Source organism: Apodemus sylvaticus, chromosome 10 (genome assembly GCF_947179515.1).
Source record: "Apodemus sylvaticus chromosome 10, mApoSyl1.1, whole genome shotgun sequence".
Classification (NCBI taxonomy): domain Eukaryota; kingdom Metazoa; phylum Chordata; class Mammalia; order Rodentia; family Muridae; genus Apodemus; species Apodemus sylvaticus.
This window is the reverse complement of record NC_067481.1, coordinates 2,515,981-2,533,636: the sequence shown is the minus strand read 5'-3', so window position 1 is coordinate 2,533,636 and position 17,656 is coordinate 2,515,981. Positions and strand designations below refer to the sequence as shown.

The following is a 17,656-nucleotide window of genomic DNA, read 5'->3' as shown; positions in this document are numbered from 1 at the left end:
GAATCCTACACCTGGGACAGCAGGAGAGCTGAACAGCTCGCGAGAGCTCAGCTCTGGCAGGCAGCAGCACCGGCCCAGCTATGCGGCCAGCTCCCAGCACCCTCTGACCTGCAGCCCGGGGCTCGCAGCTCGGGGCTCCGCATTTCCTCATTGAGGGCAAAGACACTCCACATCCCTTTCTTGTCTCTGCTTTGAAGTGGTACCGGGAATCAAAGCCCAGGGTCTCAGGATCCGAAGTCTTCCCCTGAGCCCACCCCCAGCCCCTGCTGTTAGCCTGTTGCCTTAGTGATGAATTTACCATAATTCAGGAGCCAGTGCTGACCGATCATTAACTAAAGGCCACAGTTCACTCAGGGTTCTCCAGATTTTACCCAGCGTCCTCTTTCTGTCCAGGATCCAGAGGGATTCCAGGGGACCTTCAGTCTTCCTGTCTCCTCAGGCTCCTCTTGGGCTGTTGTCTCTGCCCTCAGTCATGATGGGGACATGACAACATGCAGAGCACTCTGGTGGGGGAGTGGGGGTAGGGGTGTCTACTGGACTGTACCTGCTGGGCTTGAGAGGGAAAACTGGAGAGCTAAGAGAGCAGGCAGCGCTCTGGTCAGGTAGTACCTACCAGCCAGCCACTTTAGCTAAAGCGGGTGAGTCCTCCACATGACTCCTCATTCCCTGACTCCTCCCAACACTTCACAGAACACTAATCTTGCTAATCTCGGGCTTTGTGGGCTCTGGGAGACTAGGGACCTGCCCAGGAGCCACAGCAGTGTCTGCCCTGCCCTGACTGGTTATGGAATGGATTTCTTAAACCTGGGCCCTCTCCTCACACTGCACCCTGAGCCTGTCACGGTCAGGTCTCAACCTGTCCCCCTCCACAGTGGCAGGCTATGTCCTCAGGGCCAGACGAAAACCCAGGTGGCTGTTGGCAGTTGAAATAGACTTCCTGCTGGTAGGAATGAGACTTCCACCTAAAGTTCTAGCCACCACAATGGCCAGCCATTAAGACTGTCCTCAAACCAAAGCAATGCCACCGACATACAAGAACACTTCTGGACAGGCCATGCAGCATGAGCAGCAAGGGTGTGGAGGGACAAAAGGAAGACCTTTCCCGAAGCCCCAGAAGAGTCCAAGCTCCTACGTTTCTGTCTCTCCTACTCTAGAACTTTCTGGTTACCTATTACAGAAGCTTCAACCCAAGAATGAAAAACAGGAGAATTCTGGTTGGGAGCTCCTTCCCGAGAGAAGACAAGCAGCCAGGTGGAGTGGGGGTGGGGTGGGCTGGGGGTGGAGAGAGTTCCCTCAACAGGCACAGGTCTCCCACCACCTCTGGAGACCTTAGACAAATGGCTATCCGCCTAAGGCAAGCCCAGCAAAGTGGCTGCAACTGGAGGTGAAGGTGGGGTGACAGTCTGCTGGGGGGCCGGGGGGGGTCACTTCTTGAAGGGCAGCCTCTTGCTGAGCAAAGACTCCCAATCCGTGAGCCTGCCTTGCCAGGAGAACAGCTTGCTTGAAATGCACGGCTGTCATCCTGTAATTAAATCTGAGACCCCCCCTTCCTACATGACGCCGAGATGAAGCCACTTATATAACGCAACTAAAAATAAGCTGGTGGAGACATACACACTGGTGTTCCCCACCCCCCAGCCCCTCTCCAGAGCTGCCCGCCCTGAACCGTGGCCGCCCTGAACCGTGACCCACAGCGCTGGAGATCAGAGTCAGCTCCTGCCCTGGACCTGCGCTCAGCATCACGCGTGTGGAGGAAAGGAGGCTGGGGCTCAGGGACATGGACACATGGGTTTATGGCTGGGGCGGGGCTGCGGAGCTCCACTCGGAAAGCACTGAGCGGGAAAGCCAGCAGCATATGGACGACGGTGTGTCTCTGCTTCTCCCAGAGCTGACCAGTCACTGAAACCTACTCCCCTCCATCCCCGGAACTGGGACCAGCAAGCCCCACTCCTACCTCTGGACGGTCTAAGAAGAGCAGGGGTGTGTCGGAAGGTCTGGGAGGTGTGCTGGCTGTCAGTCATCACCCTGGGTGACACTTATCACCATTCCTCCTGGGAAGACACAGGAGGAGCCAACAACAATGGTTCTACCTTGACAATGGCTTCCCCCACCCCATGGATGGAAGTGGGTGCAAGCTCGCACACGGGCCACTATTTCCTAGTTACCAGGCTACTGAATTTTTAGGGAAGTAAGCAGATTCCTCAGGCACCAACGTAATGGGGAAAGGAACATGAAGTTTGTAACGGGCTTTGGATGAAAAGGGGTGAGGGAAAGGTGACCCCTCAATCCACTTGGAGCCAATGCCTTGCTGATCTGTGACTGTCCAGCTTACAGTGTGTCCACCCACTCAGCAACCTGATCTCTGACATCGGTGCCCCCCTTCTATTAAAGGTGCTGCTTCCGGGGTCACAAAGTCTTCCATGCTGAAGTCTGGACTCAGGCTATGGCCACCCCCAATAAAGAGATGAAGGGAACATAAGTCGTGTCTCTCTTGTCCCCTTCCTACTCCGGAGGAAGTCCTGTCATGACAGCCATTGGTCACAGAGCTCTGAGCTGCAGGCAGGTTGGAGACACTGTCACTCAAGTGCCCTGACACCCTCTTTCCTCTGTGGGCTCCTGCTGCAGCTGGCCAGTCTTCTTGGGACATGGAAAGCCTGAGTCTGCCACCCATGTGAGAGTGTTCCTTGCACAGAAACGGGATGACTGTGGGTAGGCAGGTCCAAGAAAGAGCCTTGGGATGCTGTGGAAGGGGGAGTGGCCCAGTCCATGGGAACTTTTCTTGGGGGAGGGGGAGCTTCTCTGCCCTCTTCCAGACAGACCTCATGCCTTTGCTACCAGCCTCTGCCTGTAGTTCTCCTCTATGGCCTTGACCTGGGGCAACCACGGAGGGGCTTCTTCTATCCCCGTGCACAGCTCCCTGTTGGCTTTCCGATCAGCGAGGGGGTCAATGAGTGGATGAGTGGGCACTATACCACTTTGGTCTAAATGGACTAGGGGCGGGGGGAGATGGAGGGGCGGCTGGGACCAACCAGTTGCTGTGAACAATATTTGACAGGTCCTTATTTGACAGCCAGTTAGTTTAAGCTGGCTATCTGTCACTTACAAGAAAACCCCAAGAAAATAGATACACAGGGGATGTACACTGAAGTGACACAGACGACAAGGAAAAAAAGAGGACAGTGGAGCCAGTGGCTGAAAGAGCAGGAAACTAAATCTCTGTCCTGTGCTTTCTAAACCTTTCCTTTTCTTTCTCCTTACGCATGTAGCAAAGTGAATAGGGGCCGTCTGAGTCCCCTGCTGTCTGAGGCCTGACAGCGGTACCGTGGATTTGTGTCCTCTGGGTTGTCAGAGTGGTGTAACCAGCTGTCCAGGAAATGGATGCTGGAGTGTTATGTTTAATTAAAAGGAAACATTCAGCTCTGGTGTTTTACAATATAAAGCAAATAATTCCTCTCTATTCGTCTAATTGATGTAAATATTTCTCCAAAGGAACCGTGTTGGAACCCCGTGTGCCAACCTGGTCAGTATTCTCAGCCAAGCCTTACCTTCCTTAAACCAGCAGCCACCGGGCAATTCCAAGCAGTGCTGGGAGGCTCCTCCCCTGGAGCTTTCCACTCAACTTCCGCCCCCGCCCCAATTCCCTACCAAACCATCCCCTAGGATTCGCTCCGCGTCTCGCTCGCCCCTCTCCTGGGTCCTCTTCCCGGAATCCTAGACCCAACTGTCGGGCCCCCACCCTCCGCTCAGCACCTGTCCACTTCAAGCATCCGCCCCAGGGTCCACCCTGTCCCGATCCTGCCTCCAGGGTTTAGGGCTCTCCCTCTAGAGTTCAGCACCTTCCCCCGTCTCCACCTACTCCGGCCCCGGGTGCCCTCCCTTCCGGAAGACCGTCCAGGGTCGATGCACGCCTCTCCGACTCACCTGCAATAGCGCGGGAGCCACCGGCCCCTGTCGCGCGCTCCTGAGGGACCCTTGAGGGCCTGCAGCCCGGATCGCTGCCTCCCGAGTGCCGCCTCCACGCGCGCTCGCGCCGGTGCCACCCGCACCGCCCACACCCCGCGCTAGCTCTTCCTGCGCCACCCCGCCCCCGCTTCCCGCCCCCAGCCCGGCTGTCGCTCCGACCCCCTCAGGCAGCTCCAGGGCCTCAGCGCACACACCGCGCCTCCTCCCAGAGGCCGGCCAATCGCCGCTCGCTGCCAACCTCTGAGTCCCTCCTCTAGCTCCGCCCTTCGCCCCCGCCTCCGAAATCTACCAATAGGAAGGACGGCGCAGGAGCGGGCCTGGCGGTTGCCTAGCAGCGGCTGGGCTGGGCGGGGGCGGACAGCCGGGGGCGGTGATCCGGGCGCGGCGGAGGCGGGGCCCGGGGGCGGGGTTTTTTGTGGGGTGGGGCCTTCAGCGGCTATAAAAGTAGCGGCCGCCGGGCGCCGCGTTTTGTGGTCCTGGTCTGCGCGCCTTTTCCTGTTGCTGCGGTTGTCGCCTTCCTCGCCGCCGCCCGTGCCCCTGCTCTGGTCTGTGGTGTAGCCGGGACCCAGGACCATGTCGCTTTCACGCACGGAGGAGATGCACCGGCTCACGGAAAATGTCTACAAGGTGAGTTTCCAGCGCGGCTCCGAGTCGCCCCTAGGTCTTCAGGCCTGAGCCGGGCACCGGCTCCCGGACTGCGGGCGTGGCGGGCCGATCTTCGCTTGGTCACAGGTGGCCGCGCCCGCCCAGGGTCCTTACGCCCGCCGCGGCCCGCGCCGTCCCCGAGCACGAGTGGACGCCCCCACTCCGACGGCGCCACTCAGCCCCCGCGCGCTCCCTTCAGTACGCCTGTCTGCCCCGGCGTCCGGAGGGACCGACATGTGCGGGGCCTGGGCTGCTCTGCGAGCTGGCCTGGTCCGCTGCATCCCGGAGTGAGGGGAACAAGGAGCGGGGGCGGCGTGGAGGTTGCAGGCTGCCGCGGGCGGTCGCCCTGCGCTTGCTTGGCGCGGTGGCACCGTGGGGCTCTTCTAGGCGCTGTTATGCCAGCCTCTGGGCACTTTCTCCTCAACAGGCTTTCCCTTCCCACAACTCCTTTACGAGTGTTAATGGACGTGGCCCAAAGTGAGAGGTCGAGCGCGGACAGGTTGGATGGGTGGACAGATAATCCATCATCTTATGTAACCGCAGAGGGAGAAGACTAATTGTGTAGGAGGCTGACGCGCCTGCTTTTGCTTCTGATATGTGTTAAGAGTCGCATTCACATACTAATCTGTGAAATGACAGTTTCTCGTGGGAGAACTGCAGAGCCTCCTGCAAGCCCCCTATTGTCATGTTATGTCCATGCCTTGAGTACAGATGGACGGGCCATTTCCTAGTCCCCATGGCTTCTCACAGCCCTGGCCCCTCACCCCCAACAACACAGCCTGGGGCTCCCTGATGGCACCAGGTCCACTGCAGTTCACAGTGACATTTTTTTTCTCAAGAGAGAAATCCCTGTCCTGACCTGTGCATGGCACTCCTCTTTACAAAGCTATGCTTTATTTCAAAACTGTGTCTGAAGGGTGGGTGAAAGGCTTTCCACTAGAGTCACTGGGTTTTCGTATGGAGTTGCTGGTTCATGGCTGAGTGGGGTTGTGCTCTGCTGGAGAGCAACAGTTTCTGATTGTATGAACCAGCCATGCTTGCGCCTCTCTAGGCAGCGGCCTGTGAAACCCTCTTAGCTGTGCTTGCTCTGTCGCCGGCAGCAGATGGAAGCCTCCAGGGTGGCCCCTTAGGTTTCAGCTGGAGTCCCGGGGACAGATTAGACTTTAATTCATCATTTAATAAAAGCTTTAAAGTTGTAGTTACATGGGTCTGGAGGAATCCCGAAGGAGGGGCCGAAAGAGTCCAAAATCGTGTTCCAGCTGCCGGCAAACAGGATTGAGAACAGCCTTTGGGTTTTACTGTTAGTATCCGTAGGCTCCATGGTATGCATTTCCCTCTTGTTGGTGTGCGGAAGCACATGCTGTCAGGAGAGGGAGGCTTATTAAATTATTAGTCATTAGTTCCATTACAGTTTGCTCTGTACTGCAGGGGATGGGAAAGAAATACTGGTCACAGTCTGTTTTTCTTGCTTCTTTACTGAAATCATTAAAGAGGAACTTCCATGGTAAGAATCATGCAGGGTATGAGGAGTAGCTTTGCTCTGGAGAATCCCATGGTTCTCTTTAATAAAACTCAGGCCGGGCAGTCAGCCCGCATTTAACGGCTTCTGCCTTCACTCACATGCTGCTGTAATTCATCTGGATGTCCAAAGTCAGAGCTGTTGCAGTGGCAGAGAATCTGGATCCAGCAGATCAGGATCATAGCACCTGGGGATGCCCAGCACTGGTCACGGGCTAGCAGGCTGGGAGCTTAGAGTGGAATCACTGCGGGTTGTTTGCTGATGGGTGGAGCAGGGATTGGTGTCTTCCATGTGACCATGAGGTGATGAGATAGATCTTCATCAGCTTTTGAGGTGTTGGACACAGGTTGGGTATAGATGTCTGAAGGGCTTTCTTGCAGTGTAGGCAGGTGGGTCTTGTACCCTCTGAGGCCTAGCCACTGAGTCTTTGACGTCTGTGCTTAGTTCTCATGTTGTATTTTGTCACTGGAGGAGTTCATGGTGTGTGGTGGTGCCAGTACAGGTTGGGCAGCTTTGGCATGTGGGCTAGGGAGATATCCAGCCCACACAGAGGCATAATCAGGGAAGAGCCAGAGCCACTAGTGTGTAGTTCCAGGCCGGTCCAGCCAGTCTGCCATGCTGTCTTCTCTGGGACATGTAGTAACTGACTCCCTACTAGGGGCTGTTCCTATGCTGGTTGGAGCTTGCAGACATGCTGGCAGTACCTCCTGTGAAGGCCAGGACGTGGCTCTGCTCAGTGTCACCGGCCATGCAGGCTCCGCTGTTTGCTTTGGCCCTTGCATCACTTGAGCTGCAGTTCTGAGTGGTGTTTGCCTTGGCAAGGAAGGATGCTTGTCCTTGGCCCTCCTGATTAAGAATTCAGGAATACAATGTACAGTTTTGATTTTTCTCCTGGAAGAATGCAGACTTTGACCTCTTTCCTGGTGGCTCAGTTCCCTTGGGAGCTGTGTCCTCGGGGAATTTCATGGAAGATGAAGGGAAGAAAAACAGGGCAGCTTCATGACAGTCACCAGGAGCTTATGCATAGGTCTCTGGGCCCTTCAGGGAAGGGGAGCTTCAGGCAAGGAAGGCCCTTTCCTCCAGGCACAGACAACAGAGAGTAGAGTCCAGCTAGCGTTTACCCTAGGTAGCCCCTGGACTGGGCATTGGCTACTGGAGGCAAGGTCTACTGCCCCAGGTGAAAGAGTGAGGCCTTCAGAATGAAGTCAGCCCAAAGCCGCAGAGGCTTTCGGGTCCCTCTGAGTATACACAGTGGATTTAGTAGCTTGATGAGACCCCGGTGGGATGAGAACAGAAGGCCAAGTTAGCTAATTTGTTGCTGTTTTGAAGATAGGATCTCACTACTTATCTCTGACAGTCCTGGAACTCATGATATAGACCAGGCTGGCCTCCAACTCACAGAGCTCTGCCTGCCTCTGCCTCCCTAGTACTGGGATTAAATGATTGGCCTTTTTTTTTTTTTTTTAAAAATTTGTGTGCTTCTGTGTGTATGAATGCATGTGCGTTTGTATGTGCCACAGCTCTCATTAGAGTGGTAAGAGGACGACTATGAGTGTGTGTGTGCGCCTCTGCACGGATTCTAGGCTAAACTCTGGCTGTCAGCTTAGTGGCAAGCACCCTTACCTGGTAATCCAGCTCACCAGCCCAAGTAAGATTTTTGTTGTTAGTTTTCTGAGACATGGTTTCAGGTAGGCTAGACTTGCCTCAACCTCACTATGTAGCTGAAGATGACCTTGAATTGATTCTCCTGCCTCTGCCTTCCAAATGCTAGAATGAATAGGCATGTATCTCTTTGCCTGACTGAACTTAGTGGCTTCTCAAGGATTATAGTTCACAAGAAGCCCTGACTTCTGGGTAACCCTATAACCCATTGAGGGTGGCAATCACTTCTTGAGGAATAGTTCTCTCTCTCTCTCTCTCTCTCTCTCTCTCTCTCTCACACACACACACACACACACAGACACACACACACACACACACACACACACACACACACACACACACGGCCTGGGGACAGCGTGGTTGGGATTGTTACCAGCAGCTATATGGTCATGTTCCTCACCCTGTGGCTGTTGGCAGAAAGCTGTGGCTATCCAACGAAGGTTGCAAGTACCAAAAGGTTCTTGGAGCAGTTGTGCTAAACACTTGTATATTATGATTAGTCAAGTCTGGAGGGAAGAGTCCACCACCATTCCTCTTATATCCCTCTCACTTCCTTAGAAGGATGTTTTGGGGGAACTTTGGAAGCATGGAACTATAACCTCTCTGCTCAGACCAAAGTGGTACTTGTCTCTTATTTTAAGAAGGGTATCTTCAGTGAAGTGGGGTTTCTCACAGGCACTGATTGGCTGTGCATGCCTGCTGAGAGAGAGGCTACAGTGTTGTGTACGTGAGTGCCCTCCTTCTGTATTATAGGTGCTTCCAGGGCAGGCCTGTCAGTAGAGAGGCTGCGTCTGCTCTCACTGAGTGGACTGCCTGTGCCTGTCTTTTGAGCACACACCTCATAGCTTACCTGCCCTTGTCTACCACCAGCATCTTAGGGATGGCAGTTTAGATCTTGTCTTCTTTGTAGAGCAGTCAGGGCAACAAAAGACAGCTTGTTTGTCATGCTGACCTCTGAGTTGACCAGCTCTACAGTCCATGTCCCCAGCCCATGTCCGTAGGTCATCAAGTCTGTTGGCTTATGAAGTGCCTGGTGCCCAGTGCTAGAGGAGATGGTGTTCCAGGGGCACCTGGGGCACTAGGGCATGGCATCTTTGTGTCCAGGCTGGTTTGAAAGAGTGCTTGCCTTTACCTGTTGTGTGGTGGGTCTTTCCTGGAGGGTAAATCTTTATTGGAGAGATTGGCTTACTACACACACTGACTAGCCAGCCCTGAGGTCACAGTGAAGGCTGGTGCTACTCCCAGTTTTTGTCAGCAGGAGGTGGTGGATAGATGCTGCTGTTGTGTTCTTGGATTGCAGCTTCTGAAGGGCCAGGCCCTGAGGTCTGCACTTTGCCCTTTGACTTAGGCAACCGGATCTTGCAAGGGACAGCTTAGCTTCTTAACAGGAGCTGGGCAAGCCACTGGGAGGCTAAGGTGTGGCTCATCTTCTCCCTGATGAGTGACTATGAGGCCTACTCAAGACAGCTAGGTGTCACTGCAGGAGCAGAGGAAGCGTCTTTGCTTAGCCCCTCATAGTCCCCTCTATGCTAAATATCCTGGACTAGTGTTGCCTGTGGCTGCCATTGTGCAGACACCCGGCCAGTTGATTGCTGCTGACTAGGGCAGGTGCCTTGTGCTCTATCTCAGTTCCTGGTGCTCCTAGCCAGGACCTCCCGTGTTCCCTTCCTGTTCTGGCCTAGAGCTCTCCTGAGGCCTCAAGGTAGAGAAGCCGCACTCTCTGAAAGGCCTGTGCTCAGGGCAGCCGTCAGCTTACCTAGTCCAGCAGTTACACTGTGCCTGGTTGTGATCCCTGCCTGTACCCGGAATAATTACTGACAGGCATGGACCACATTCCCACCTTCCTCCACCCCCTGCCACCCCCTTCTCTGAGTCATCCCCAGCCTAATTGTGCAAGTACAGCTGCATGGTGACTTGAAGAGCCTCAGCCTGGGGCGTTAGGGAGGTCGAGGGGCACAGCTGCACCTCTGAACTGTATCCTAGGAAATGTCAGACTACAGGTCCAGGGGAAGACTGCCCTAGACAGTATGAACTGCTTACCAGAATCCTTCCCACATGCACCATGCACTCCCAAGGCCCAGGCTGGATAACTTGGAACCATTTGACTCTGTTACCAGGATGACTTATCTCCCTGATATATTCTCAGGGCCTGGAACAGTGGCTAGACTCTGATAGGAACCCAGCGGCAGTTGGAACTGGGTGAGTTTCATTTCTTGGTTCTGAAGAGGTGACATTGGAATTGCCATCTGCCCATGCTCAGGGGCTGCTGTTTAGCCCTCGGCCTTAGGAGCCTTGGCCCAGTGTGTTCTGTTTCCCTGGAGGTGGTGACCCAGTTGTGTGACTGGCAATCAGGTCAAAATGTTAGCAGCAAGAGCTCTGTCCTGCTGGGTCCTGGAGTCTCTGAGCTTGATCTCTTGCCAGAGAGATTAGAAAGCAGGGAGTGAGAAGGGAGAAGAGCGGCTAGGGTGGCCTGGGGAGGGTGGAAGGTGGGACCTTAACTGTTGGTGTCCAAGGAGTCACCTTGAGAAACTTGGGCAGGCCCAGGCTTCGTGTCTGTGTGGGCCTCTTGCAGCTGAGCTGCTGCCAACATTGACAGGAACTCCTTTCTGCCTGCTGTAGTGGGGTGGGGGGTGCTGACACCCAGCTCCCTCAACTGCTCCCTACTTTACAGCCCTCACCAGGGCCTTTTCTGCCTACTCCAGAGTGGGCTGCCATAAAGAAATGTCTGGTCCTTGGACTTGGGCAGCAGTTGAAAGCCATGCTGGCCCTTTCCCCACTTACCCTGAGCTGTGAAACCTGGGCTGTGGCATGGACACTGGGATACTCCTGGGTCTGGGGAAGGCAGTTTTGATGTGCTAGCTCAAGATCCTGTTCCATCTGGTGGAAGAGAGCGTGAGAAGTTCTACACAGAATACCTCAGGCCCAGATGCAAGAGACCAAGGGACCCCAGATGGAAGTGAAAAAGTTTCCTTCTGGCTTGGGATTGTGATTTTATACTTGCTGCAGATGTGTGTCTGCTTTGAGACAGGGTCTCACTATAGTCTGGTTGGCCTGGAACTCTCTGTGTAGACAATACTTACTGGGAAGTCATAGAGACCCCCTTCTTCTGCCTCCCCAAGCATAGGCCACCACTGCAGCTGTTTTGTTTTGTTTGTTTTTTGGTTTTGGTTTTGGTTTTTGGTTTTTGGTTTTTTGAGACAGGGTTTCTCTGTATAGCCCAGGCTGTACTGGAACTCACTCTGTAGGGCAGGCTGGCCTTAAACTCAGAAATCTGCCTGCCTCTGCCTCCCAAGTGCTTTGATCCCCAAGGGATCAAAGGTGTGCGCCACCACCGCCCGTACACTGCAGCTGTTCCTATAGGGAGGGGCTGAGTGTAGAGCTCAGTGATATAGCATTTTCCCAGCAATTTCAAGACTCCAGTGTTCTATGTAGTGCTGGGGGATGGGGTAGGAGAGCTGGACACAGTGGTTCATGCCTATAACCCAGCTTGTGGGGACTGAGGCAGGGGAATCCCTTTGAGTTTAAGGCCCGTCCAGGATACACAGTCGAGTCCCAAGTCAGGCAAGATACAGAGTTGAGATCCTGTCTCAAAAAGCCAGATGGGGTATAAATATTAGCTTTCTTTTTAAATGTTAGGATTTCCACAGACATTGCCTGCATTTGAAAATCACATCCTCTTAACTGCATTTTAGCTCGGGGATGTCAGCCTCTGAGGGTCCCCAACACTTGCCCCTGAACATTAGGGATATTGATAAAACACTTCGAGGGTATCTCTGGGATTGTCTTTCAAGCTTCCAAGGTTCCTGTGCCATCATTTTTGTTGCTGCCACTTTCTGGTTTTTAGCCTGCAAGCCAGGCCTCCTCACCCTCTTCATGAGGTTTGTAGACTTAAGTATACAGTCATGGCGGCGGGGGGTGGGGGTGGGGGGTTGGAGGGAGTCACAAAAGAGGATTGTGTCTGATGATCCACACTTTCCCGAACTGCTGCTGCTGCTGGTACAAAGAAGTGTGGACACTGGAAAGCACGGCCCCAAGTGTGCAGTGGAAGAAGCGTGTCCTTGACATGGGATGACATGGGATGGGAGCAAGGTGCCCCATCCACAGGAGCCTTGCAGGTCAGGGGAGAGCCTGCTCCTAACAGCCGTGCACTGCTGCTTATCTACTGGGTTTACACTGCAGGGAGAGGGAGCTGGAGGCAGAGGTGCCTGAAATGGACCAAACCTGCGTCCCTCTGCACACTGCACCCCTTCGTCTTTTATAGAGGCTTATGGAGCCTGCCTCTACCCTGAGAGTGACCGTCTCAGGTAGGTGAGGCCTGCTGTCCATCTTCACCCATGGTAGACCTGTCCTGCCCTGGGACTGGGAATCTTAGGCTTTGATGACGAGGGAGGTAGGGTTGAGAGGTGTTAGGAGCCTTGGGCTGTGGTCAGACCAGTAGCCCGAGTGTCCCAGCCGTGCTTCAGGAGAGGCCCAGGTGCCTAGGGCTGGACTACCGTGTCACCACTCAGTCCTGTGTTGTGAGAGGCAGGTGTCGGCCATGAGAGCCTCAGCATTGCTGTCTGTGGACTTGGATGGCTTCTTGCTGCCTACTAGGCACGGCCGAGGGTTCCAAGTGCTTACCTGCTTTATGACGGAGCACCGGAGGGGTGAAGTGCCACACCAATGGGCATTTGCCGATAGGAAACTGACCTGGGCTTCAGACTAGACCTGTGCTCTGGTGTCTCAGGCCTCGGGTGCCCTCAGTGCCTATGCCACCACTTTCTTATCACTGGTAGACAGGGCCATTATTCCACGGACAGAAGGTTTTTCAGAGGACTGTTGGTGCTCCAGGCAGGGGTATCTAGTCAACACCTGGGCACCAATGGTCCTACATTCCTGTCTGTGGCACGATCTATTGGGCTAGCACATGCTAACTGCCTGACCTGAGGTCCTTGGAAAGAGGGATTGTTCCAGAGCATTCCAAGCTTACATAGGTGTATCTTCCACCAGTGGGCCTGACCCTGGTCCTCAGGCAGCGTACTCATAGGAGAGATGGCCCAGTGAGTGGCCTTGCGTGTTCTCAGGTAAGAAGTTATCATATCTCTTCTGTAAACTGTGGTAATAGGAAGACCGAGTATTAGCCCTGCCATGTTAGATGCGTGAGTAAGCCAGCACTGGTCAGCTCAGTACTGTATATATAACATTACAAACTGATGACCTAAAGCAAGACGTGGATCTTCAAACAGCCCTAGGAGATGAGGGTAGGGCAAGCATTTCTCCTAAGAGAAATATTTTCTGTGTAGTGTCATGGTCTCTTTCTATAAAGACACTAGCCAGACTGACTAGCGCCCTCCTTCACTAGTGACCTTGTTTAACCTCATTGACCTCTGTAAAGACTGTTCGAATTTAGACAGTGGTGACTAGAGGACATGCTCAGCTCATGCGGCCATGACATCATCTGCCCCACAGTTAGAGGGAGTGACATCCTGGGGGCTGTCTGTCTCTATCATGGTGACCTGTCTTTCTAGGCTAATTGTATTTCTTGTTCTTTCTAATTTAAGCAAATTACAGCCCTCAGCTTATGTCAATGGGTCCTCATGGTATCATGCTGTGATATCATACAGCACCAATCAAGAATTTGGATCCAGGAATGAGGCTTGGTGGTGCACACCTTTAGTCCTAAGATTTGGGAGACAGTGGCAAGAAGATCTCTGTGAGTTCAAAGCTAGCCTGATCTATATGGTAAGGTCAAGGACAACCAGGGCTACATAAAGAGACCCTGCCTTAAAGAAAAACAATGGAATTTGGCGAGTAACAGTTTGAATGTGCCGCTCCCTGCACTAGCCACCCAGGTACCCAAGGAAAAGATCTGTGACTCAAACCAGGGTGACCAGCTGTGTAGCCTGTCTGTTGGAAAGCTGTGCTTTTGTGGAGTTTGGAATGAACAGGACATTCCTTTTTTTTTTTTTTTTTTTTTTTGGAATTGGTTTTTCTGAGATAGGGTTTCTCTGTATAGCCCTGGCCATCCTGGAACTCACTCTGTAGACCAGGCTGGCCTTAAACTCAGAAATCTGCCTGCCTCTGCCTCCCAGAGTGCTGGGATTACAGGTGTGCACCACCACCGCCCAGCTGGGACATTTCTGTGACAGGCAGGAAAGACATAGTTAAACTGTTTGGTTTCATGTCCAGGCTTCTGGGATAATGGGTGTTGACCAGTTCCTGTGGGGGTGGCTGCCACACCCGACAGATGGTTCAGACCTGGCTTCTGGATTTCCAGGGGACCATTTGACTAGCCCCTACAGCACATGCTGACCAAGGATTTGCTTGTGTAGGGACTTGGCTAGGTGTAAGACCCTGGTGTGGCTTTTGCCTTTGGGGACTTTGTGCAGGAGAGGTCAGCTTTCGAGTGCCTGGAAACCGTTAGAGACTTCTGAAACAAGCTGGGAAGAGGGGTTTAGATGTCAGGTAACTTGGGGGCAGCTGTGCTCACCTCTGTACCACCAGAGTAACTGGAACCTCTGTACCCTGTGAGCTTAGCCTCTGTGAAGAGTCACCAGTCATTCACAGGGGTGTAAGGCCAGCAAAAGCAGGCTCAGGGTTGGCTTTTTGTGCCTGTCGCTGTCAGCGGCATTTGCTGCAGTCTCAGATGGTCATTTCTGGTGCTTCTAATGCTGACTGGCTGGGGAGGGCAGCTGGGGGTGATAGGAAGGAGGCCTTTTCTTCTGGCTCTTCCTGATGGGAGGCCACCATGACTATCACATCCAGGCACCCTGCCAAAGACACAGAGTCTCTTTCTTAATTTTGGCAGCTTCTTCAGGGGAGCTATCAGAACTGAGAAACTAGAACTGCCACGTTGGGGGTTGGGGTGAGGCCAGGGCTCAGATTCTGCTGGAGCCCATTGTGTGGCATCTGGGTTCTCTTTCCAGCTCCTAGAAGGTCCTAGAGTCTGTCCATCTCTTCTATTGCCTGCCTACCTCCCTATCGGACTGAAGCTGGCCTTGAGTCTGGTAGAACCTACCACTCCCTCGGAAGCTAGGAGTCTAGTCCTCTGTTCTGGAACAGTCCTGGTTTTTCTTCCTGCTTCACCGAGAGACACAGGTTTTCTGATGCTGCACATGCTCCCGAGCCTTCCATGGGCTGCTAAGGAGGCTCTGGGCTAAGGCCTGTGTGCCAGGAGTATTCTCACTCAGCCTCTGTTTCTTTCTCTTCTGCCCAGAATGGAGAGGGTTTGGCTGCAGCCTTGGGCAGGGCACACTGTAGAAGCTATCCTGGTTCTGATCTGAGACCCCTGTCCCCTTCACTCTTCCCTTTTTACCCCAAAGCCTGTTTCCTTCCAGAAACCCATGCCTCTTTTTATCTAAAAGAATGCACACACATTCCTGCCTTGTTGACTCTAACCAAGTGTACTGGATAGTTTTGTGTGTCAACTTGACACAGGCTGGAGTTATTACAGAGAAAGGAGCTTCAGTTGGGGAAGTGCCTCCATGAGATCCAGTTGTGGGGCATTTTCTCAATTAGTGATCAAGTGGGGAGAGCCCCTTGTGGGTGGTACCACCTTTGGGATGGTGCTCTTGGGTTTTATAAGAGAGCGGGCCGAGCAAGCCAGGGGAAGCAAGCCAGTAAGAAACATCCCTCCATGGCCTCTGCATCAGCTCCTGCTTCCTGACCTGCTTGAGTTCCAGTCCTGGCTTCCTTTAGTGATGAACTGCAATGTGGAAGTGTAAGCTCAATAAACCCTTTCCTCCCCAACTTGCTTCTTGGTCATGATGCTTGTGCAGGAATAGAAACCTTGACTAAGACACCAAGCAAGGCGCAGCTGGGGTCCACCTTCTTCAGGCAGGCTTCTACGCTCACGTAATACCTGGAATTGATCTTATTCCCTCACACATGACACCCTAGGCAGGTTTTGCTTGATATTCTGCAAAGCAGCCTATACTGAAGCTACAAGATGCTTTGGGGACTCCCTCTTACCTAGGTAATGCTTGGGCTACAAAACTGCGGCCTGCTTTTCTAGTGAGTCCTGTCTGCAGGGTTGCAGCCACATAATTGGGCCTGAGCTCAGTGTTCCACTACAAGAGCACTAAGAGGCAGAGGCAGGTGGAACTCTGTGAGTTCTAGGACAACCTGGTCTGTATAGACAGTTCCAGGCCAGCTAGGACTACATAGTGAGGTCTTGTCTTTAAAAAAGGGCAGGGGCGAGCTGCAGGACACCCTGCTTGTGACAGACCTGGCAGAAATGCCCCAGTGAATTTGGCTTGAACTCTGCTGAACTCTCAGTGAGCTTCTTGAAGCCACAGCCCTTTTGGGCATGGTCCATAGGATGGTCTCCTGTGAGTTTGCAGGCCTTATTCCCTTATGTGGCATGTGGGAGGTATCGTTAATAAATACTGAATGAGCAGGTGAACAAGTAAATGAATTCTGGTTCTAAATATAGTTCCTGGTCCAGAAAAGCCACCCAAGAGCCACCCCACAGTCACAGTGCGTTTGGGGCAGGCAGGTCACAGGCCTGGATTTTGAGGGAAGTTTGAGGTTCGCCCATTGGGTAAGATTCTGTCCAAGCAGGAGAGATGGCCTCAGTTGCCCCAGGTTTGAGAGTGTCATCCAAGGACACTCTGTGGGGTAGCTGACTTTAGGGTTCCGGTGTGGGACGGCTCCTCTGGTTCCTCCTCGGAACCTTCAGTTTGCTTTTTCTTTCTTTTCTTTTCTTTATCTTCTTTTAAAAGTTTTCTGAAACGGGTTTCTCTGTGTAGCCTTGGGTGTCCTGAAACTCTGGCCTTGAACTTCTAGACTGCTCTTCTCTGCTTCCCGAGTGCTGAGATAAAAGGCACCCAGCTTGTTTATTTTTGCAAGGTCAAAACTGCAGCTTCTGCTTTTCTCCTTTGTGCCCCTCAGTGTTGATAAGGAAGACGCCCCCTTCCCTAGTAAGCAGAGCTTCCAGTTGGGTGCTTCTGTTTACCTTCCTCTCGCTGGTCCAGGCAAGAGTTGTTCTCTTATGAGGAGCCAGTCTAGAGCAGGTGGGCAGGGAGTGTACTCACCCAGGAGGGGCTGGGTGATGTTGGGCAGGAAGAGCCACCAGGGGCAAACATGGCTTACATGTCAGAATGACTTCTACACGAACCCTAGAATGAGATGGACTGAGCTAGCTCAGAGACCCCCACATAAGCAAATGTGGACACACACCTGTATGCGCACACCCCACATGGATTCCCCGCTTTGTGAGCCACTGGATTTCTTTATAAGGTAGCTGGAAGTCAAGTGACCCAACAAAAGGTCATGGCATTGGCCAGGAGCCTGGAAATAAGCCTCCTTCAGAGCAGGCCCACTTTTCCAGCCAGGGCAGGTGTCGCTGTGCAGACCTGGAAAGAAACTGGCCCTCTGTGGCCAGAAGAGGCTTCCCTCAGTGTCAGCCCAATGGCATTCACGTTCCTGCCACTGCCTCCAGGCCAAGACAGCAGTACCAGTACGTCCCCAGCTGACTGGCTGCTCTTTGCAGGAGGAGGCTGTGGAGGCCTCAGCGTCCTGGCTGGTATTTCACCCACATTGCCCAGCTAACTCCCTCTTACATTCCTCCTGTGTGAGCTCAACTGCACTGAGGAAGTGAAACCTCCCCACTGCCCTCTGCGTCACAGGAGGCACGGCAGGTGCCTCAGCAGGCTGTCTCACTTGGCCTTGAGTGATTTCTGGTATATTCTCCTGTCATTCAGGATGTTACTGAAGCTCCGAGGACTGATCTAAGCTAAGGCTCCTTTTCCTCCCAGGATCTTCGGGGTATTCCTAGAGCCAAACTCCTGGGTCTGCTCCTAGACTCGGTTTCTTCAGCATTCTGCCATGTAACGTGCCTGTCTGGTTCCTGGGTACTCTTTGGATTGCACAATTCAGATAGGTTCT

General features: G+C 53.4%; 1 protein-coding gene across 6 annotated transcripts in view; it reads left to right on the top strand.

Annotated features, from left to right (window-relative positions):
• The first annotated feature begins 4,439 nt into the window (after positions 1-4,439).
• The window catches only part of Baiap2 (BAR/IMD domain containing adaptor protein 2), a 65,721-nt gene continuing 52,504 nt past the window's right edge, over positions 4,440-17,656 (top strand). For all 6 annotated transcript variants that reach the window (XM_052196097.1, XM_052196093.1, XM_052196095.1 and 3 more), the window contains exon 1: positions 4,440-4,590. In XM_052196097.1, coding sequence (XP_052052057.1) covers positions 4,537-4,590 — 54 coding nt within the window. In that variant the 5' untranslated portion in view covers positions 4,440-4,536. The remainder of the gene's footprint in view (positions 4,591-17,656) is intronic.